This window comes from Zalophus californianus, chromosome 1, assembly GCF_009762305.2.
Source record: "Zalophus californianus isolate mZalCal1 chromosome 1, mZalCal1.pri.v2, whole genome shotgun sequence".
Taxonomy (NCBI): domain Eukaryota; kingdom Metazoa; phylum Chordata; class Mammalia; order Carnivora; family Otariidae; genus Zalophus; species Zalophus californianus.
This window is the reverse complement of record NC_045595.1, coordinates 58,212,935-58,235,307: the sequence shown is the minus strand read 5'-3', so window position 1 is coordinate 58,235,307 and position 22,373 is coordinate 58,212,935. Positions and strand designations below refer to the sequence as shown.

General features: G+C 51.9%; 1 protein-coding gene across 1 annotated transcript; it reads left to right on the top strand.

Annotated features, from left to right (window-relative positions):
- The first annotated feature begins 1,306 nt into the window (after nucleotides 1-1,306).
- MCM2 (minichromosome maintenance complex component 2) lies at nucleotides 1,307-21,502 on the top strand. The gene is made up of 16 exons (XM_027587655.2): nucleotides 1,307-1,431; nucleotides 2,391-2,620; nucleotides 5,653-5,828; nucleotides 5,973-6,233; nucleotides 6,976-7,195; nucleotides 7,475-7,682; nucleotides 9,428-9,562; nucleotides 9,886-10,077; nucleotides 16,218-16,311; nucleotides 17,167-17,417; nucleotides 17,538-17,664; nucleotides 18,244-18,356; nucleotides 18,609-18,857; nucleotides 19,757-19,939; nucleotides 20,119-20,274; nucleotides 20,656-21,502. Exons 1-16 carry the CDS (start codon nucleotides 1,426-1,428, stop codon nucleotides 20,764-20,766), a joined length of 2,712 nt encoding a protein of 903 aa, XP_027443456.1. The 5' UTR covers nucleotides 1,307-1,425; the 3' UTR covers nucleotides 20,767-21,502.
- Nucleotides 21,503-22,373: the final 871 nt, after the last annotated feature.

Genomic DNA, 22,373 nt, shown 5'->3' with positions numbered 1-22,373 from the left:
ACCTTGACAGAAGAACTTTGAGAGACCCCGAGGCAGAGGCACTCAGCTAAGCCACAGCCAGATCCTGGACCCATAGACATCTAGATAATACACAGTCATTGTTTTAAGCTGCTGGATTCCAGGATAATTTGCTGTGCGGCAATAGATAACTAATACAATCCCACCCACCATCTCTTCTCTGGCTTCTCCTCTGCAACTCCCAGTATCCCATCTCCTGTCCAGAGTCCTCTGTTGGTGCCTTCTATGGGCTAGGGTTTCCCAGGTCTGAGGCCTGGGCTTCTCTTCTCACTGCACTCACTCGCTGAACGGTGCAACCACTCTCAAGATAATCAATCTACAGCTGCAGCCCAAACTCTCTCTCTCAAGCCCTGAACATTGAATGGCCTCCTGGATATCTCCACTCAGCTCCCACGTTCAACACAGCCGGAAACAAACTTCTCCTCTTTCCCTCCTGCACTCCCCATCTCAGAGATGGTGCCATTATCCACCTAGTCCCCCAAGCCAGAATCCCGGTGTCTTCCTGGATGCCTCCCTTTTGCTGTCCTCAATACCCAACGCCAACAGATTCTACCTCCTAAATGTCTCTTGGAGATTTCCAGTCCTCACGATCCCTCCTGCACCTATACGGGCTTCCATCCAGAGATGCTTGTTCGCTGCACAAAACTACTGAGGGCTGACTGACCTCCAGTTCTGCCCTGCTCACCAAGGGACCTGCCCTAGCTTGAGGTGCTTGTGTAATTGGAGAAAGAACAGCAGCAACAGCCTCCAGCTTGATGCAATCTACCACTACCCAGGAGCAGCCTGAGGGATTCCCCCTTCCTGGGAATCACAAGCTGTTTAACCAAAACTACAGAATTGCTTAGAGATCCCCGCTGTGCCATGCCCTCTACATCTTTACAAATGACATTCTTTCTATCTAGAACGCCTCTGCACCTTTGCTTTCCTCGGTGAAAATAACTCCTACTAAAATATCAAATTGTGGCCTTCTACAATCCTGGAGCTGTGTGGGTGCTCTTAAGTATTCAACCTGAGAGCTTTTGGAGTAGTTGAAAGAGACCTTCTGCTCACGAGACCTCAGAAAACAGGCCTCAGTTGCCTCATCTGTAAAATAGCCACAGGGCGAGCGAGGTCACGCAAGCGGCAGGTGGGGCTAGTCCCCACTGCCCCCACCCGCAACTCCAGCTCCACCCCTTTGCCTGGAGGTCAAAGCCGCGCTGAGCCCGATTGCTCTCCAGGCCGGCAGGCGGGGCGCCTTGGAGTGGGCGGGGCCTCCTTCTTTGGCCCGCCCCCCCGGCACGCAGATGAGGCCGACGTCATGACGCCATGTTCCTTCAGACGCTTCCCGGGCTCGGGAGGGTCACGTGAGCCGGCTTTCGCGCGAAAACTAGTTGTTGCTGGAGTGGCGGCGGGGAGCGTGGCGCTGCGATGGCGGTGAGCGAGCGGGTGTTCCCCGGCGGCCTGCGCGTCTGCCGTGCGCGGGGGAGGCGCGGGCGTGGGGGGCCGACGGGTGGACCCGGCGAGCCCCCATGTCGGCGTGGGCCCGCCATGCGGGCGGTGCGGGCGCGCGCCGGGACCTGGGGCGAGGGGCTGCGTACTTCGAGTCCTCAAGGCCCTCGCCCCGCTCCGCCGCGGCCGGATCGGGCCTCCAGATGGGGTTGGGTCCCTGGGCTCTGGTTTGGAGCTGATTTCTCCCCTTTACTCCTCCCTTGCGGGGTCTGCAAAGCCAGCGGGCCCCACGCCGCTCCAGTCCCCTTGGGGATGCCTCCTCTCCCGCACCAGGCTGGGGACTCGAATTCCCCAACCCGAGCTTTATGGCCTACCCGACCACCCTCATTTACTTACTCCGCACCTGCTTGTGGGGCGCCCTCTCTATGCCTGGCGCTGGGAGTACACAAGACAGATAAGGCCCCGCATTTTCATGCACATATTATTGTAGTGTTTTTTGTCTCTTTGTCTTATTTATTGTCTGTCCTCTCCACCAATCTGTGAATTCCAGATCTCTTAACGTTTTGGTCACTCTCATGTTCTGTCTCCTGCCTCAATGTCTTGTGTATTGTGGGTGGGAAGCCATGCACACAGGAGAGGAGTGTGGGAAGAGTAGAGAAACAGGTACATAAACAAATGAGGTATCCATTGTCATGGAGAAAACACAGGGAAATATCAGTGCCTGGAGTATTTGAGGATGTGATATTTGAGCTCGTTGCTGTGTGTTGAGAAGCCATTAGCTCAGAGAGCTCACAGGAGAGCATTCCAGGCAGAGGGAACATGAGATGCAAAGTCTTGAGGCTGGAGGGGTTTGGAGTGGAGTGGGGGAGAACAGGGTCACAGGTGGAGAGGGCCACCTTATAGGATGTTAAGTCAGCCCTCACCTTCTCGGTTCTCTCCTGCAGGAATCATCTGAGTCCTTCACTGTGGCATCCAGCCCAGCCCGGCGGCTGCGAAGTGATCCTCTCACCTCCAGCCCTGGGCGAAGCTCCCGTCGCACAGATGCCCTGACCTCCAGCCCTGGCCGTGATCTTCCCCCCTTTGAGGATGAGTCTGAGGGGCTTCTAGGCACAGAGGGACCCCTGGATGAAGAGGAAGAAGATGGAGAGGAGCTTATCGGAGATGGCATGGAGAGGTATTTTCATTCAAAGCGGGGTACTCAGCAGATAGTTTTGCAGAGAGCCCATTGTGTACCCAGTGACCTTGCTTTGGGTACAGGGGAAGCAGAGGAATCAGTATCCTTGCCTATGAGTGCACCTTGATGCAGGATCTAGGGAGAGACAGACAAGTCCAAGGAACCACAACATAGGCCCGAGTAACTTGCTATATCATAGACTGGGCCCTAAGGCCTGGGTAAGCCTCAACTCTGTAAGATGCGCACCTCAGGGGATGCAAGGAGTCTCTCCTGTGGTGGACCACATCAGGGATGCCAAGGATGACTTGGAAGAATAGGAAGCAGGCAGCTGAGTGTTTTTCTGCAACTTCAAAGAAACCGGGGTGGGTGGGCGGAGGGGGCACCTGATTAATCAAGATTTCGATGCAATTCAGCAAATATTTATTACACCTGATCTGTACCTGGCCCTGAGTTAGATATTTTCACACTTATTAATAAAAATAGAAACATGTATTAAAGGTTATCAGACTTTTTTTTTTTTTAAGATTTTATTTATTTATTTGACAGAGAGAGACAGCGAGAGCAGGAACACAAGCAGGGGGAGTGGGAGAGGGAGAAGCAGGCTTCCCGCTGAGCAGGGAGCCCGATGTGGGACTCGATCCCAGGACCCTGGGATCATGACCTGAGCCGAAGGCAGACGCTTAACGACTGAGCCACCCAGGCGCCCAAAGGTTATGAGACTTAATGGTAAGGTAATGGAGTAGGCTCTGCAAGGGAGCAGGGTTCGATTTCTCCTGCTGCTCTGCCCCATATTTACAACCAGGATTTGGTAGATACGCTAGTAGTAGAATTATTTGAAATGCCCAGAGCCTTATGAAGACTCTCCTTTGGGGCCTTCTTTTACCCTGACTCAGGAGTTCCAAACATGGTGTCCAGGCCATCCCACAATCCATGGGGTGAGCCACCGGAGGGACTTGGAAGGGCTCCCTGGACCTTTCGGATCTTTACTTTAAGTACCATCACCCCAGATGATGAGAGCGGATGTGCCATATGTGCCGCACTATGGAAGGAATTGGGAGCCTTTGGACAAATCAGCCAGCTCTGAAGTTTTTACGTGAACATACGCTTTGAATTCTCTGCAGCATATATCTAGGGATGGCATCGCTGGCTCATATGTTAACTCTGTGCTTCATCTTCTGAGGAACTGCTAGACCTTTTTCCAAAAGAGCTCTACCACTTTACATTCCCACGAGTGGTGTATGAGGGTTCTAGTTCCCTGTGGTTCTTGCAGACACCTGTTATTTTCTGGTTTTCAGTGATAGCCATCCCAGTGGGTGTGAGGTGATGTCTCATGGGGGTTTTGATTTGTATTTCTCTGGTGGTTAATGATGTGGAACATCTTTTTATGCGCTTACAGGCTATTTGTATATCTTTGGAGAAATGTCTATTCAAATCTTTTGCCCATTTTATGATTGGATTGCTTGATTTTTTTTTTTATAGAGTTGTAAGAGGTTTTAAAATTTATTCTGGGTACAGGTCTCTTATCAGATAACTGATTTGCAAATATTTTCTTCTCAGTCTCACTTTTTTAAAATTTTATTTTTTTTTAAGATTTTATTAGAGAAAGCAAGCGAGAGAGAGAGCACAAGGTGGGGGAGCAGCACAGGCAGAGGGAGAAGCAGACTCCCCGCCGATCAAGGAGCCCAACACGGGGCTCGATCCCCTAGGACCCTGGGATCATGACCTAAGCCGAAGGCAGATGCTTAACCGACTGAGCCACCCAGGCGCCCCCCCTTTTTAATGGTGTCTTTTGAGGTACAGAAGTTAATTTTGATAAAACCTAATTTATTAATTTTTTATGGACCAATTAGAATTTCACTGAGGACAGAGGACATCTCATGTGACTTAAAATTTTCTCAACGAGTCAGACAAATATCTTTTAACTGAGAACATTTAAGAATTCAGAAATGGATCAGCCCACACATCTACCTGGCTCCTCTGGGATCTGTTTCTGGCATCAGCAACATGGGATTACTTATTCTGAGTTTATTCAAAAAAAGAAAAAAAAGGTAGTAGGTCACCCCCAATCACCATTTACTCTGAAAAAAGGGAGAATTCCAGAGGATCATCTTGGGGAGGTAGTGTGGTATCAGAGAACAAGCCTGCAGGTTGTGGTTGGACTGTGTTTTGACACCCGGCTCTGCTGAGTGGCTCTTGGCAAAAGCCCTATCATCCCCAAAACCCTGTTTCCTCATCTTTCAGATGGAGTAATGATGTCTGCCTCCCAGAATTGCAGGGAGGAAAGCCGTCCTTGCTCTCAGTGGGTTCTTTGTCCACACAGCATTCCCTTTCAGATACCTGACAGGTGACATCGTGGAAAACAAGTCCTTGGAGGTGTTGGAGTAGCTGAGAGGGTTGAGCCAGTGGACAGGCATTTCAGAGAAGCTGGTTTGGCTGATGTCAATAGAAGACCTTCCCAGTACTTGAAGGGGTTTGATGTGGCATTGTCTGGGAGGGGAAGGTGCAGGGAGAATTTCTGCCCTCTTGGGGAGGTGGGGCCGGCTGTCTGAAGGGCTTTTCTGCCTGAAGGTTTTCTGGTTCTTCAAATTTCTGTTTCTTTTTGGATGCTCAGAGCTGTCTGGAGGTCCCCTCCCTCTGTTTTTTATTATGGTAGATACACATAACACAGAATTTACCATCGTAAACATCTTTAAGTGTCCAGTTCAAGGGCATTAAGCACACTCTCGTTGTTGTGCAACCGTCTTCAGAACTTTTTCACCTCCCCAAACTGAATCCTACAGTATTTGTCCTTTGTGATTGGCTTAGTTCACTGAGGCCATTGTCCTCAAGATTCACCCACATTGTAGCACAGTCAGACTTTCTTCCTTTTGGAGACTGAATGATATTCCATTGTATGCATAGACCACACTTTGTTGGAGATCCTTTTGGAGCCTTTGTATTTCTGGCCTGCCCAGGCTGGAGTAGGCCCAGTTCCTGGGCCCGCTTTTGTTTTGTTTTTGATACTAACGGGGTCTGTTTTGGGGCTCCCTCAGGGACTATCGTGCCATCCCAGAACTGGATGTCTACGAGGCTGAGGGCCTGGCCCTGGACGATGAGGACGTCGAGGAGCTGACAGCCAGTCAAAGGGAGGCAGCAGAACGGGCCATGCGGCAGCGTGACCGAGAGGCCGGCCGGGGTCTGGGCCGCATGCGTCGCGGGCTCCTGTACGGTAGGCTCAAATGTCTGCACCTCCAAGGGTGCAAGGCTGGTCCTAGCTTCCAGAGCTTTGGTGGGGGCTGGAAAAGGAGTTCTGGGGAAGGCAGGTGGGAGGCGGTGGGAAAATTGCATTTGAGGATACCCTTTTGGCCCCCAGACAGCGATGAGGAGGATGAGGAGCGCCCCTCCCGGAAACGCCGCCAGGTAGAGCGGGCCACAGAGGACGGCGAGGAGGACGAAGACATGATCGAGAGCATCGAGAACCTGGAGGACCTGAAGGGCCACTCCGTGCGTGAGTGGGTGAGCATGGCAGGCCCACGCCTGGAGATCCACCACCGCTTTAAGAACTTTCTGCGCACCCACGTGGATGGCCATGGCCACAACGTCTTTAAGGAGCGCATCAGCGATATGTGTAAAGGTGTGGCTTCCACGTGTCCCTGCTGCCTCTCACCGCAGTCTGCCTTGCAGAATTCTTCCTCAGAGGGTCATTCACTTGGGCCTTTAACAGCATGTTTAATAGAAATATGAAGTGCAGGGAATACTGAGCCACTTGCCCGTTGCTGGACAGGAGCTAGCACCTGAAGCCCGAGATGTCCGTCATCGGGCAGATACAAAAAGCATTGCATGTCTGCACTAGGACGCTCTGCTGGCTGTCCAGGGATGACAGCTGAACCACAAAAGTGTCTGACGTGCTTAGAAGGTGGCAGATTTAATGTCGAAGTCTGGATTACTACTTTAATCAGAAAATAGAACATTCCTGTATACAGGAATTAAAAGGAGGCACTTGGATCTTGGTCCGCTGCTGTACACACCACTCCCTTTTGTCTTGTATTTGATGCAGTTTATTCACAGGTTTCCTTCCTGGTCCTTTTAGGCATTTTGAATTTGCAGCCTTCCTGCATTTATCGTTTCACTTAATGTGATTTCATACATCGTGTGATGTCCGCATTTTTAGATTGGGAAATTGAGGCTTAAGATGTGTCACTTGCTGAGTCACACAGCTAAAGCAGGGCAGGTTTAGAAATCAGGGCTGGGGTTTCCAGCTCCAAGTCAAGGATGGGGGGCGTGGGGGGCAGGCCTTCCTCCTTGCACAGGGAGAGGGAAATTGCCTGCTGTGTCCCCGGCTGAGCTCTGTGCTTAGTCTTTCTTCTCGCCTCCAGAGAACCGCGAGAGCCTGGTGGTGAACTATGAGGACCTGGCGGCCCGGGAGCACGTCCTGGCCTACTTCCTGCCAGAGGCGCCAGCAGAGCTGCTGCAGATCTTTGACGAGGCTGCGCTGGAGGTCGTGCTGGCCATGTACCCGAAGTACGACCGCATCGCCAGCCACATCCACGTGCGCATCTCCCACCTGCCTCTTGTAGAGGAGCTACGCTCGCTGAGGTGAGCCAAGGGCAGGCGAGCCTGAGGCCCTGCATCCTCAGCACTCCGTGGCTCAGCTTCGTTCAGGGGAGCTCCAACGGGGCCATGGGTTTCTGGGCGGGCTGGCTGTGGCCAAGCAGCGCCCTCCCCTCCCGGCACTCTTGCTTGGACCAGGTGCGATGGTGTGGATCTGGTGGGATCCAGGTTTTCTGGATCCACCTCACTTAGAGTGCTGATCTCTGGAGGGCATGGGTCAGTCATCAGCCTGCAGGCCTCTGATAGGCCCTCTCGTCCCTGCAGGCAGCTGCACCTGAACCAGCTGATCCGCACCAGTGGGGTGGTGACCAGCTGCACGGGCGTCCTGCCCCAGCTCAGCATGGTCAAGTACAACTGCAACAAGTGTAACTTCGTGCTGGGGCCCTTCTGTCAGTCCCAGAACCAGGAGGTGAAGCCGGGCTCCTGCCCTGAGTGCCAGTCGGCTGGCCCCTTTGAAGTTAACATGGAAGAGGTGAGAGTCTGTGCCTGCTGGTGGCTGCTCTTCCTGTCTACGCCGTGCCTTCCCCACCTCTAAGGCAGTTAGATGAGTGTGGCAGCCTCGGGAAACAAGATGGACTTGTGCACTGGCCACACCCTGAGGCGAACCAGATCTATCTGGCCAGCCTCTTTAGTTTGGCCCGTGGGGTGTTTTTCAAGAATTCAAGCCAATATTTTAAAACCAGGACATTTTGTTTAAAATGTCAAAGTTGATGGTTTTTCTTTTAAAAAAAAAAAAAAGGGAAGGTCTGGTAAAACTGGACTCACTCCTTGTTCAGCTATCTCCTTAGTAAGGCACCTGCTTTCCCATCCCTCACTCCCATGGGGCTTTCCCTTGGCGTTTCTGGTACTTGCCTCTCTGTGGGCCTCTCGTTGGGGGCCTCTAGATTATAACTAGCTTAGACATTGCTGTGCTGGATTCAGGAGGCCCTGCTGAAAGCTTCTGGGCTGTTTGCCTTTGTATTTGAATGACTTGATCTGTAGATTCGGGGTCATCGCAATACCTTTGGGGGATGCCCAAACCCCGTTTACTGCCTTGCTGCCGTGCATGCTGGCGGCGAAGCTCTCAGCACTGCACCTTTGAGAAGTGCCCTAGCTGGGACCTCCTTACCAGAAAGCGCCTGAGAGTTTCTGCTTGTGGCAGCCCATAGCCGAAAACACCTGCTCAAAAGCTCAGGTGCACCTTGCCTTGGGGAGGGTGAGCCTGTGCCTTTGCCCAGAGTCTTCCCCTGCCTGTTTAGCTCACCCTCTTTAAGAGTCCACTTTCCCGGAAGCTCCTTGAGAAAGAAGGCTCTTACATAGGAGCAGGGTTTCAGGCTCTGCTTCTACACGAGTAATAATTACAGCTGAAGTTTCTGGGATACTTGCAAGGTACCTAGTGGGTGGGTGATGTATAATTCAGTTTTCATCACACTTTTTGAGGCAGGTGATATTATTGACCCCAAAGTCACCCAGCTAGAAAGAGGCCCAAAAGATTAGAACTCAGGATCCAGAGCAACTGCTTTTAACAGCTGTATTATGTGGTCTCTTTTCTAGACAATAAGTGAAGTAATGGACATTAAATTGCATAGCACAACATTGGCATGTGACTTTTGGCCATAGAACCCACACTTAGTGGAGCTCACTGTTGGGCATTGATTTAAGTGCTTTGGATGTGTGACATGATTTTTTTTTTAAGATTTTATTTACCTAGAGCTTGCATGAGTGGGGCAGGGGGGACTCCCTGCTGAGCTGGGAGCTCTGTGTAGGGCTCACTCCCAGGACCCTGAGATCATGACCTGAGTCAAAGGCAGACGCTTAATTGACTGAGCCACCCAGGCGCCCCATATGACGTGATTTAACTCTCACTGTGAAGTTGCACTTAGAGCCTTAGTATCCCTATTCTGCAGAGAAGGCGTAGAGAGGGGACATCACTTGCCCAGGATCACACAGCTTAAGCCATGGAGCTAGGGTTTGAACTTAGCATGGCTGTGGCGTTCATATGCACCAGGGCTTGGCTACAAGCAGGTACTTGACTGTCTGGCAGTAAGGAAGCATCAGTCTCGTTCTCTGCTTCAGCTGTCCATTTTCTGGTCCGCTGATGGAGATAGGAATCCTATCTGTTCTCCTTCCTCATGGGGCTGTGGCCAGGGTCAGGTGACATAATAAGTCTGTGCTTGGAGGAGTGTGAAGTCGGCCATGCAGAGACAGGCCCCTGTGACCTCTGTTTGTCCCACGCAGACCATCTATCAGAACTACCAGCGCATCCGAATTCAGGAGAGTCCCGGCAAAGTGGCGGCCGGCCGGCTGCCTCGCTCCAAAGATGCTATCCTCCTTGCTGATCTGGTGGACAGCTGTAAGCCAGGAGATGAGATAGTAAGTGGCCCAGGAGCAGGCCAGGCAGCCGAGTTGCTAAGAACATCAGCATGAGCATCTGTAGTGCAGAGAGGGTTGCTGGCAGCGGGAGGGGTAGGCTGAGGTCAGTTCTTCAGTCACTGGGAGGAAGAGCCTTTCCTCCTTTACTGGCCGGTTGGAATGTGGGGGGTAGAAGTTTTGCTTTGGTCTTCCGGGTTACTCATCTCGCTGTCTGGTAGGGAGGAGTTGAGGAGGAGAGATCAGACAGTGGAGGCAGCGGGGGGAAGACCCCGGCCCTGAGTCTAACCCCGGCCTGGCTCTCTGGGTTGTGCCCCCTCTCCCAGGAGCTGACTGGCATCTACCACAACAACTACGACGGCTCCCTCAACACAGCCAATGGCTTCCCTGTCTTCGCCACCGTCATCCTAGCCAACCACGTAGCCAAGAAGGACAACAAGGTCGCTGTGGGGGAACTGACGGACGAAGACGTGAAGATGATCACCAGCCTCTCCAAGGACCAGCAGATTGGGGAGAAGGCAGGTGGAGGTCCGGGTGGGATTGTCGTGCTTCCAGAGGAGGCCGCAGAACCACGGTCCTGATTCCCGGGTCTTGGGGTCTGGGCTCTGCTTCTTCATTCTTTCCCTTCCCAGCATCAGCTCAGTCAGTTTGCCTTGATCTGGAGGGAGGGAGGGGGGCTGCGCTCTGGGGGAGGAGCTGGAATACTGGCTTCGAAGACCCATCCCTCGACAGGATGGGGCTGTGATGAGTCAGTGGATCGAGTCGAGCCCAGGCTCAAGGCTGAAACAGGTGGAGCAGTAGGAATAACTCATCTTGTGAGGGTATCCCCTGGTGTCAGACCAGGGGAGGACCCAACACCCGTTTCTCTGGGAAGAGTGCTACCCCAAGAGGGTTTTAGGGTTTTGGGTTTTTTTGTTTTTTTTTTTTAATTGTAGACATTTTTGCTGAAGGTTGGGGAGCTAGGGATTTAAGAGCCAGACTCTCAGTTCAGGTCAATCAGTGCAGGCTCCATTTGGCTTTTTGAGCAAATGGAATCCTTCCCTTGAGGGCAGGGCCACATCTGACACACTCATTTCCTTCACCTTCACCTGGGCCACCAAGATTTGGGGTTGCACCAGGAGAGGCAGGGGTTTCCCCAGCCTCGGGAGGACAAGAACTTCATTCTGCCAACATAGCCAGTCCTTGAATACCTTGTAGGCCGTGTTCCAGGATCGTGGTGGGAAGTCCGACACAGTCCGTCCTTCCCTTCCTGGGGCTCATAGTTATCAGAATCCCCAATAAGAAAGAAAACAAAAACATAGCATTTTTTCACTTAATCAGTAACATGGGAAAAAAGATGCAACCCATGATTCTTCCCAGAGGAAAATTAGTAGTAACACGATGGACATGTTTTCAGACTTTTCACTAGTATTTGAGCCAGTTTCTGTCCAGGGCTGGCAACCTTGGCCCTCACATGCGTCAGCTGTGTGCACGTGTGCCTGAGCTGCCGAAGGAGCAGTGTGCTTCTAGAACAGTTCGCTAGTGCCCTCTTTCCCTCTGCTGCAGTTATCAGCCACTGCTCTTCTGCTCTGTTGAGGAGACAGGAGCGGCAGCAGATAGAGAGTGGGAGGCAGGATTTGCTTGACTTCAGGTTTTGGACAGGCCAGTCCCTGTGTGTGCCTCGTGCCCCAGATTTCCCGAACTGCCCCTAGTGGCCCTAACATGGAAGGTTGTGCCACACTTTGGTGCGGTGATAGCTGTTGTTTTGTCTGCCTCTGTCCACATAGCTGACTTCGCCAGGCAGACATGTCCCAGTATCATGGTAGTGACTGCTCAAGGTCAGTTACACCTGCACGCTTACGCTGTGACTCCCTCAGGGTTGGAGACGGTGACATCTAAACAGAGGTTCTTTAGAAGGATCCCCAGGATCCAGAGGGGATCCTTCTAGAGACGATGACATCTCTAGTACACCTTTCTGAGTCCCATCAGGGAAGGAGGGCTGGGTGATACGAGGGAGTGTTGATCTCTACTGACCCCTTTAGCCCACTGTCAGGGTGGATATTTTTACCAAGAACTCGGACGAAGAAACCACATGGCGGTTTTGGGGACAAACTGAAAGGATGACAGGCTTGTCATGATGGGGCTCATTTGAACTATTTAAGCCAGAGTTTTGCAATTTGGTGGCCTGTGGACCACATGCAGCCTGCTGATGGGTGTTGGTTGGTTGGTTGGTAGGTGGTTCTGTGTTTCCTTTTCTTTTTTGTTTGCTTTTATTTTTGAATTGGTTATCATCTTTAGGAATTGAGATTGCACATAAAAATCTGGAAGCCCTGGTTTTTGGCCGTCCAAGCGTCTGTCAGTGCTAGGTCTTTGTTTCTCTCCAGTGATGACTGATGGGAGAGCTAAGGGGCAGTTTCCCTTGCCATTGGGGCACGCTCCCTGCTGTCTGTCCCAGCCACCCCCTGCTCTGTCCTCTGCAGCCTGATGAACTCAGCTTGCCTTTCGGCCCATTTGGTTTTGTGGGCCGTGGCCGCTGACAGGTGGAAGTAGTCAAGGGATGAGTGCTGTGTCTAACACTTAGATTTTGTTGTAAAGAACTAACAGAATCAGTTTGGGGCCAGACTCCTTAGGTTTGGCTTTTGGCCTAATCATTGGTGTGATCAGATGAGTTGCTCGCCTCTGTACGGATGAGCTGATGGTACGTAGCACCCACGGGTAGAGTTGTTACAAGGATTATGGGGATGTGCTCGTGTGCTGCATGCTCAGCAGCCAGCTGTTTTGCACGTCGGTACAAAATTTAGTTGTACAAAAACTGGATGGGCGTGCCGCCCGGGACAATGGATGTTAAAAGCATAAAGGTCCGTAGGAGAGGTCCGTAGGAGGATAAAAATAGCTTAGCTTTAAGGCACGTTCTAGACATTTCCTGTTCATTGTCTCGTACTCACAGTAGCTGTGTGGGTGGGAACTTGGCCACACTTCGTGGCGGGCTGTTCTGAGCGGGGTGAGGGGGGCAGGGGATAGGGCAGTATGTATTGAGAATTAAGAGCATGAGCTTCAGATTCAGAGGAATCTGGGGTCAGGTCTTGCCTCTCATTTAGGAACAGACAGTTTGACCAGAGCCTTGGTTTGTTTCCTTCTTTTTGATCTGAGAGAACCAGAATCATTATGAGGGTTAAGTGGAATACTTCATGGCAAGTGTGTCATTCCTTGGCAGGTCTGGGTTTGAGTTTACTTTTTTTTTTTTTTTAAGATTTTATTTATTTGAGACAGAGGGAGAGAGTATGCATGAGCGGGGCGGGGGCGGGGAACAGAGGCAGAGGGAGAAGCAGACTCCCACTGAGCAAGGAGCCTGACATGGGGCCCGATCCCAGGACCCTGGGATCATGACTTGAGCCGAAGGCAGACGCTTAACCAACTGAGCCACCCAGGCAGCCCTGATTTTTCCTTTCTTCCTAGCCAGTACATCTGCCCATTACTGTCTCAGACCAGCTGGGTCAGCGGTGGCACCGTTAGCCTTAGTGTGGTTGCTTCCCTGTCCTGTGTAGTCTATAGGGAGGCCCATCTGGATGCAGCGGGTGCTTTGCAGGAGGGGAGCTGAGCCTGGGCAGCTGTGCATAACAGGCGAGAAGGGGGCCTGCTGCTCTTGGTCCTGGAGGTAGACATTACCTCATCCTTGCAGGGGTACCTGCTATGGGAACAGCCCTGAGAAACAGTCTGGGTAAAGAGAGGTCAGGGACGGGCAGCCTTGCACACCCACAAGACATCCAGGAGGATGAGACATCATGGCGGATTGTCTCTTCTGACATTCCCAGCACAGGTGAGGGTGCAATGGAAGAGTCCTGCATATCGAGCCCTAAGCATCTGCTTGACGCTGTGTAGGTAATTTCCGGATAGTAGTAACAGTAACAATCCTATAATGGAGGTGTCATGGGTGCCCATTTTATTGATGAATAAGTGGAGGCCCAGGTTCAGTAAGCTGCCATGCAGCATAGCTGCTAATGGCAGAGCCAGGATCCCTGTTTACACAGTCTGGTCTGAGTCTGTGCTCCAGGGACTGCTCTCTGTTCCCTCTCCCTAAGTTACTGCAGCTCGGGAGGACGTGTGTGTGTTCAGGGGGTACTTGGTTATGGTGAGTTCTGTGGCCACCCACGTATAAGTCCTGGTCTGAATACTGAAGCTTTATTACAGAAACTTGCAGACATACACATGGAGTGGGTACAATGAACCCCGTATGTCCCTCCCCTGGACTCCACCTGCAGCTGGAGTCGGGCCACCCCTGTGTCCTCTATACTCGCGCCCAGTTCCCTCAATGACTGCAGCCAGTTCCCCACACAGTGTTTGACCTGCAGCCGTGGATCTGTAACAGGCCCTCTCTACTGCACCAAACCACAGCACCGGGGCCACACTTTAAAAATGAGTTCGTGGTTCCGTGGTAGCAGGTATTTCCTTGGTGTCCACATTTCCCTGATTATCCTACTTTTTTTTCTTTTTTTAAAAGTGTCTTGGAGTCGATGTCCAAGTAAGGCCTGCACATTGGAACTGGTTGATCTGTCTCTTAAGTCTCCGTCTTTAGGTCCCCTCTCCCTCTCTTTTTGTGGAAGAATCTGGGTCATCTGTCCTGTTGAGATTTCGACACTCTAGGTGTTGCAGATGGGTCTTTGTCGAATGTATTCCTGGGCCATCTGTTCTCTGTGAATTGTCACTATGATGCACACACATAATCAGTGTCCAGACTGATTTCTTTTTGGGTGGGGTCCGTGGCGAGATGGGCTAGAGGTCTATCCCACCGCAGCAGCTGGCATCTCCTTGTCTTTCTGTGATGTTAGCAGCCACTGACAGTCCTTGGCTAAACCCACTCATTCATTAGGGGTCACAAAATGACGGTCTTCTAACTCCAAATCCTTCTTCATTTATCTTCTGGAATGCTTCCGCATAGAAAAACTTTTCTTTATTAACTATTGGACTATGCCTAGGTAGAGGTCCTGTAGAAAAAGCAGATTGTGCTTGATCCTTTCCCTTCATTCACCAGTTTTCAAAATAATGAACGGTTCCCCTCCCGGGGTGACCACTGAGTGTCATCACAGATGAGCAGACTTAAATGACATCGAGGCTTCAGCGTTGCAGTGGCCATCCGGGTGATGCCCAGCAGGTTCCTCTAGTTGCCAAGCATGAAGCCCATTGTCCTGAGTCCTATTGGTGTGACCCTGGGTCTCTGATAGCTTTTTTCTTTTTTATATAAGACACGGCAGGTTCTTTTTGCACATTTCCTGCCGAGACATGGGATCAGCCATTTCTCCAAGTATCCCCATGGGGAGTAGAATTTTCTTTCAGTGGGAAATAGTATTTAGGGAGGCCAGCCTCTATAGACATCAGGCTTGGACCACCGTGCACCAGTTAATGCAGTTCTGTGTCTCCTTGAGCTGGGTTTTACAGAAAATGTTAGGGCCAAGGAAAGAACCAGCAAAAGTGTCCAAGTGGAAACTGACCTCCATTCCTGACTTATTATATAAAGTAACAGCAAGAGGTATTTCCGGCTCAGTACCAGTGGTACTGGCAGATCCTCTTTCCAGAAGGACCTGCTAGTCATGCCGCCCCCTGGCAGCAGTGCAGAGTGGCCATCCGCAGGATAAGCTGCTGACCCCTGACTCCATCTCTAAGAACGGGACATCTCCCACCTTCATGCTTCAAGGGAGCCCCGAGGGAGCGAAGGGTTCTTCCGTCTGGCTGGTGGGCAGGCGGGACAGCTGGATCCAGCCCAGTGGCGGGGGGGGGGGGGTGCCCTCCAGATTTTCAGCACTGACTTTCCTGCTTTGGTGCTCCCTTCCCCCCAGGCCTGCGGTACAAGCCGCCTTGGTATAACTTGTAAGGGGGAAGGAGGGGCATGCACTGCTTCTGTGGAGTCCCTCCATGCAGATGGCAGAAAGGTCAAGAACAGCAAAAGCGCGCAGGAGATGGAAGCTGCTTCCTACTGGCAAGACATTTCTTTGTTGTCTCTGGTTTCATCTTTAAAAGTCATTCAGATTTTGAGATTCTCTCTTTTCCTCTTCTCTCTCACACACAGATAGATGTCTCCGTGACTTACCAGTTGAAATGATGACTTCCTGGTGGGCCCATCTCCTGAATGTTCCATATTTATCATATTTGGCTACCACAGCATAGCCAGGAGCCAGGCACTTGTATAAACTTGTATAAACCTCTCACTTAGGGCCCACCCAGTCCTCTGAATTGGGTTGTGATACTTGTCTTCCATTTGAGGAGACTGAGGCTCAGGCAGCCACAGAGCCCGTGGGAGGTGTCTTCCTACATCTGTATTGTCAAAGCCCACCCTCTTCCCACACATGGCACTTGTTTCATGGGCCTGGGTCTTTTCTCCTTTCTGTGACCTTTTGGGTAGTCCTTTCTGAAATATGACCAAAAAGGGGGTCCGACTGACGTTCTGTTAAGCTCTAAAGTTCTGTGATTCTCAGGAAAAGCCAACTAATTGCCCGGCCCAAGGTCAGAGGACAGGGCTTGGTGCTGGGGCCTGGTGGGATTGCAGCAGCCGTGGTGTGGGCACTCTGGGGCTGGAGACATCCCTGTTCCCTAAGATTGGAGCTGGTGGGGGACCTACCGTATGTGGGGCGTTGGCCCAGACTCAGAGCAGATGTGCCCGTTCTCACTGGCTCTCCCTCCCTTGCAGATCTTTGCCAGTATTGCTCCTTCCATCTATGGGCACGAAGACATCAAGAGAGGCCTGGCGCTGGCTCTGTTTGGAGGGGAGCCCAAAAACCCAGGTGAGTGGTGGTGGGCGCCACCCCCTTTCCCTCTGCATTGCAGGTACCAGACAAGGCAGGACTTTGCATTTAAAGGTTGGGTGCTTGGGGAGAAAGTACATGTTAGCAGATGGCCAGACCATGTGTGGCATGGTCATTGTAGGGAGAGCGTAGCCTGTGGCTATGGCGCCTTGGGTGGTTTTAACTATAAAAATAATACATGAATATGTAGAGATAATTACATCCTCTTCTTAAATTGTTAGAAGTCACAGAAAGATGGAAGTCCCCGCTGTCCATGTTTTCTAATCCAGTCCCCTCCTGGTGGGTCACTCCTGATCAGTGTGGTTGGTGTGTGCACTAGTGGACCATTGCGTGGCCATTCACATAGACTTACACGTGTACTTACACAATAATACAATTCTGTGGCATGCATGTATTTCTGTTTATAAACACAGTATTTCCTGTACCTGTGTGTAAGTGGTTACGTAAAAATACTCAACTTACCTCTTCCTGCTCATTAGCATGTGTGGGGCATCTTTTTGCACTGGTGCATACTGAGCAGATTTATTCCCATAAGAAACTGTATCAAGGTCCCTATAGCACAGCGTACAGAGCTGTTCTTCTCAGTGGAAAACATCTGCATTGCTTCTAGTTTCTTACCTTTCCTAAGAGCGTCTTTATAGTAGCGGCCCTGTGCCCCCATTTCTCTGGGTTCAGTTCTCAGAAGTGGGATGGCTAGTCCTAGGGTCTTGCATCCCTTTCTAGAAAATATGCTTTGCAGTTGGCATAAGCAGAATGAGAAACTAGAGATGACCCGGCTATGTTTGGCACCCCTCCCCTCCCTTTCATCCCCGTCTCCATCCCTGCCTCCTTCAGGGGGTAAGCACAAGGTGCGAGGCGACATCAACGTGCTCTTGTGTGGAGATCCTGGCACAGCCAAGTCTCAGTTCCTCAAATATATTGAGAAAGTGTCTAGCCGAGCCATCTTCACCACTGGCCAGGGGGCTTCAGCCGTGGGCCTCACGGCATATGTCCAGCGGCACCCCGTCAGCAGGGAATGGACCTTAGAGGCAGGAGCCCTGGTTCTGGCTGACCGAGGAGTATGTCTCATCGATGAATTTGACAAGGTGGGTGCTTGGGCCCCATGGCGATAGGATTCGGGTTGTGTTGGCTTAGCCCTGAGTGGGGAAACAGGTGTTAACGGGATAGCGGTCGGGGCAAGCATCACACATTTGACCCTCCTGCAGATGAACGACCAGGACAGAACCAGCATCCACGAGGCCATGGAGCAGCAGAGCATCTCCATCTCCAAGGCTGGCATTGTCACCTCCCTGCAGGCCCGCTGCACCATCATTGCCGCGGCCAACCCCATAGGTACACCGGGCACGACAGCCATGGGGGTTGGGGCCTGCCACAGGGAGGCCTCACCTTGCGGGGGGGAAGCCTGCAGCGTCCCTCGGCCAGTCCCGAGGTCTCAGGAAGGAACTGAGCATCAGGAAACCTTTCTCTCTCCCGCAGTTCTTGCTGGGGGTGCATGGAAGCAAGACTTGGGGTCTTTTAAGCCATGTTCTTAGAACCAGTTTTGGACATTTTCCTCAGAAGACGAGAAAAATCTAGTGCATTATCTAAGTTCGGGCGGAGTTGGTTGTTGATCCAGTCAGCATGTGGGCAGGGAGCTCAGGCAGCACACCCACCTTATTCTAGGCTTTTCCTGCTGGGAGTTGATTAGACTTTTAGTCTAAAGGCTCTTTTAGGCAAGTGCTCCAGGAAAGCCCTTTTCCTTGTCTTGTCAAGAATGCCTGGCAGATGCAGGTACTGAGCATCCTTCCTTTTCCGAAGTCGTCTTTCTCTTCCGTCCCTGAAGCAACTTGAGGTTGGCAAGAACTTTGTGCTCAGAAGAAGAGCAGATCGAAGGAGCATAAACCCTGATGGAGAAGTGCCTTTGTGTTACAGGAGGCCGCTATGACCCCTCGCTCACCTTTTCAGAAAATGTGGACCTCACGGAGCCTATCATTTCCCGCTTCGATGTCCTGTGTGTGGTGAGGGACACGGTGGACCCAGTCCAGGTACACAACCCCATGTCCTGGGGCTCGTGCAGTAAGTTCCGGGGACCTTGAGTGAGGCTTGGGGCCTTGTCATGTGCACCGGTGACCCCCAGCCACCCACAGCTGCCTGGCACATAGTAGGCGTCGGATGATACTGTTGTGAGAGTGTCATTTTCCAGCACCTGCAGCTTTCACTTCTTCCAGCAAGCCGACTTACTCCAAGCCAGGTCATGAGACTCACCCTGTGACTTGCCCTCTCCCCCCTTGTCTTAGGATGAGATGCTGGCCCGTTTTGTGGTTGGCAGCCACATCAGGCACCACCCCAGCAACAAGGAGGAGGGCCTGGGCAGCACTGGCACCCAGGAGCCCGCCATGCCCAATACATACGGTGTGGAGCCCCTGCCACAAGAAGTGCTGAAGAAGTACATCATCTATGCTAAGGAGAGGGTCCACCCGAAGCTCAACCAGATGGACCAGGACAAGGTGGCCAAGATGTACAGTGACCTGAGGAAAGAGTCCATGGTGAGGGCCCAGGGTGCAGCTGTGGGGTGCAGTGCAGGGAGGGGAGCTCAGCAGAAGCTTCTTTAGTTGTGCAGTTCGTTAATCTAAGAAGCGCTAGAGCTGGAATGCCTTTGAAAAATGATATGTAAATACTTTGGCCATTTTGTTTCAGGTGGAACGTAAACATGCGTGCATTTGTCTACCTGGGTATGGGGCCAAGGTCCCTTGAGTGTTGGTCGCTGGTTTTAATTTCTGTGCTGACTTTGTGAATCTCACCCAAACATGGTCTGAACAAGCATCAGTTCTTTCATGGTGGAGTGAAATACAAAGGCAGCTTGCATGCCACTGGAATGCAGAACTTTTTTTTTTTTTTTTTTTTTTAAGATTTGTTTGTTTATTTCAGGGATAGAGAGCTTGAGCCAGCGGGGGGAGGGGCAGAGGGAAAGAGTGAATCCCCAAGCTGACTCCCTGCGGCAGGGCTCGATTTCACGACCCTGAGATCACGACCTGAGCTGAAATCAAAAGTCGGCCACTCAGCCGACTGAGCTACCCAGGCACCCCTGGATTGCAGAATTCTTACAGATTGGTAGGTCTCACCCACCTAACCCAGACAGCAGCTTCTTTGGTTTTTTTGTTGGTTTGATTTTTTTTTTTAACTTTCCAACTTCATGAGGTTCTTGGAGAGCATTTGACTTAGTTTTTATACAAACAGCTTTTTTCCCCACTTACGTTGCACAGGTGTGTGCAGCACTTAACGCATGACAGAAACAGGTTCAGCTGGCCACAGACATCTCGGACTGGGCTGCCCATGTGAGCCTGGGGGAGAGAAGGTGCGGCGGGATGGCGGCAGGCCGCGAGTGTGTGGCCGCCATAGGAGCCGCTGGCCGTGCTGACAAGACCGGACACTGTCCTTCCTGCAGGCCACAGGCAGCATCCCCATCACAGTGCGGCACATCGAGTCCATGATCCGCATGGCAGAGGCCCATGCGCGCATCCACCTGCGGGACTACGTGATCGAGGATGATGTCAGCATGGCCATCCGCGTGATGCTGGAGAGCTTCATTGACACGCAAAAGTTCAGCGTCATGCGCAGCATGAGGAAGGTGTGTGAGAGCCATGTGGCGGCCACGGTGGGCATCCCGAGGCTCTGGATCCGGGCTCTCGTCCTGCCTGGCTGCTCGGGCAGGTCGTGACGGGAGCGTGGCGGGGACTGGTCATCCTCTAGTAGCCTTGAGGGTCCTGGTGAGGAAGGGCATCATTTGACTTTGGCTGTTCTCTGCAGACTTTTGCCCGCTACCTTTCATTCCGGCGTGACAACAATGAGCTGCTGCTCTTCATCTTGAAGCAGTTAGTGGCAGAACAGGTGACGTACCAGCGCAACCGCTTTGGGGCCCAGCAGGACACTATCGAAGTGCCTGAGAAGGACTTGGTGGACAAGGTACGGGCCCAGATGGGAGGGCGGGCTGCTTCCTGGGGAGCTGTCCGGCATCTTTGGGGGCAAGAAGTCCTTCAAGCTCCATCATTAAGCGGGCAGGCCTCAGATGGGAGCCACGTATGAAGTGTTCATGATGGGCTGAGCCCGGTTCTGTGCAGTTACACTTGACCATGGTGAGTCCTATTACTGCCATCCCGTCTCACACAGGAGACAGACACAGGCAACTGGCAGAGCTAAGGTTTCAAGCCCTGTGTCCCGACTCCAGACCCCGACTCAGTTTACCACCACCACGAACGGGTCTTAGACATTGCACCGGCACAGAGGCTCTGCTGCAGACCAGCGGAGGCTCATTTTCGTGGCTCACTTGACGTTTCCTCTTTTCAGGCTCGTCAGATCAACATCCACAACCTGTCTGCTTTTTATGACAGTGAGCTCTTCAGGATGAACCGGTTCAGTCATGACCTGAAACGGAAAATGATCCTCCAGCAGTTCTGAGGCTCGGGGCCGTCCACAGTAGCTCGCTGAGATGCTGGTGGGACCAACTCCACACTCTCAGGCTCACAACCCAACTGCTGAGGGACTCGGAGAGAGCATGCGGGGCCCGAGGCTGAACCATCCAGCTCCCCCCACCATTTCCTGGGCTCAGGCTGGGCTGGGAACGAGGCTGTTTCTTCAGCTCCACTTTCTGCTCCTCGTGCCATCTTGGGTGGGCTCACTTTGCCAGTGTTCTTCTTTCCCCTGCTCGGCAGCCCACCGCCTACAGGAGATTGGTCCCCACTTTGTTCCTTGGGCCAGAGTCCCTTGTGTTCAGGGTACCGCAGTCTGTCTTAGATGACCAAGCACATGAGGGTGTTATGAGAACTTGTTGCCCTCTTGGTGTGAGTTCCGGTCCTGGATGCTTCTACCACTTTGGCCAAAGAGCAAGTTCAAGGTATTCATAGTGTTTTTCTGAGCTCTGTCCTGCAGGTTTCTCTGGGCTTCTGTGAGCGGAGAAAATGTGGGCTGAAGAGCACACAACATGTGGCCCAGTGCCTTCCGCACCCCCAGGGCCAGGGATTGCTGTGGTCGAGAGACGGGAATGAGGCTTATTCCTGGTACCACTTGTGCCTAACCAGGACTGGCTGTCACCATTCCTGTTCTCCTTTGTTTTCTCCTACTAGCCACTCCCCATTCTCTCGTTGTACATTCAATTTTTGTTCCTGTAGTTTTTATTTTTAATAAAATCTAAATAGTGGTGGCTGTTGGCCTGGATTATATCTTCATGTCATCACACAGGCTCTCCGCTCCCCTTGAAGGCCTTTCCCATCTTCCATTTTTGGTGTTTGTTGGAGGTAGATTTGTCTGTAAGAGCTGTCTTGTTTGTGGGCGTGCAAAAAACAAAAATGTTGTGGCTTTGCCTAGGGAATTCAGTTGGTAATTGCTGCCTCTGTGATGTATATGGAATCCATGAGAACAGAGAACAACAGACTTGTACACCTGGAGGGACTGAAGGTAATCTGGCCCTGCCTGCAAACGGAGCTGTGTTGTTCATCTCCACAGCATCGCCATCTAGCCTCTACCTGGAAATGCCCAGCTCTGCTCAGCTGCTCTTGGGATGGGTGGACACCTTCAGTTCTTAGTGTTTCTTAACCTGAGATGAAGCAGAAATGTCTCCCTACGGCTTCTCTCTTGTCCCAATTGTCCTTTCTGGAAATTTCCAGGATGAGTCCTTCCTGTGAAAGTCCTGCAGGTGTTTGATGAACCTCGTATGTTTGATTTCCTTATTCAGTTCCTTGCACATATCCTGGAGAGTCCAGTAAGGGGAAGGCCCTGAGGAATGTGGGGAGATCTCTAAGGAAGCAGTCAAGTACTGGGAAACTGAATGGGGGACAAGAGGGATGAGGAAGTGGCCCTTGTAAAGGTGAGCTCTTTAGGAGGAAGAATGGGAAGGAGCCAGCCCCAAGCAAAGAGCAGTCCGTGTGGCTCAAGCTTGAGGGGTGGAGGGGAAGAGCTGGGGCAAGAGCTGGGCCTTGTGGTTGCAGCCTGAAAGGAAAGATTTTCTTTACACAGAATATTTCTGACACCAGATGTGTGGGTTCTCCACGCCACTCAATTTACTTTAC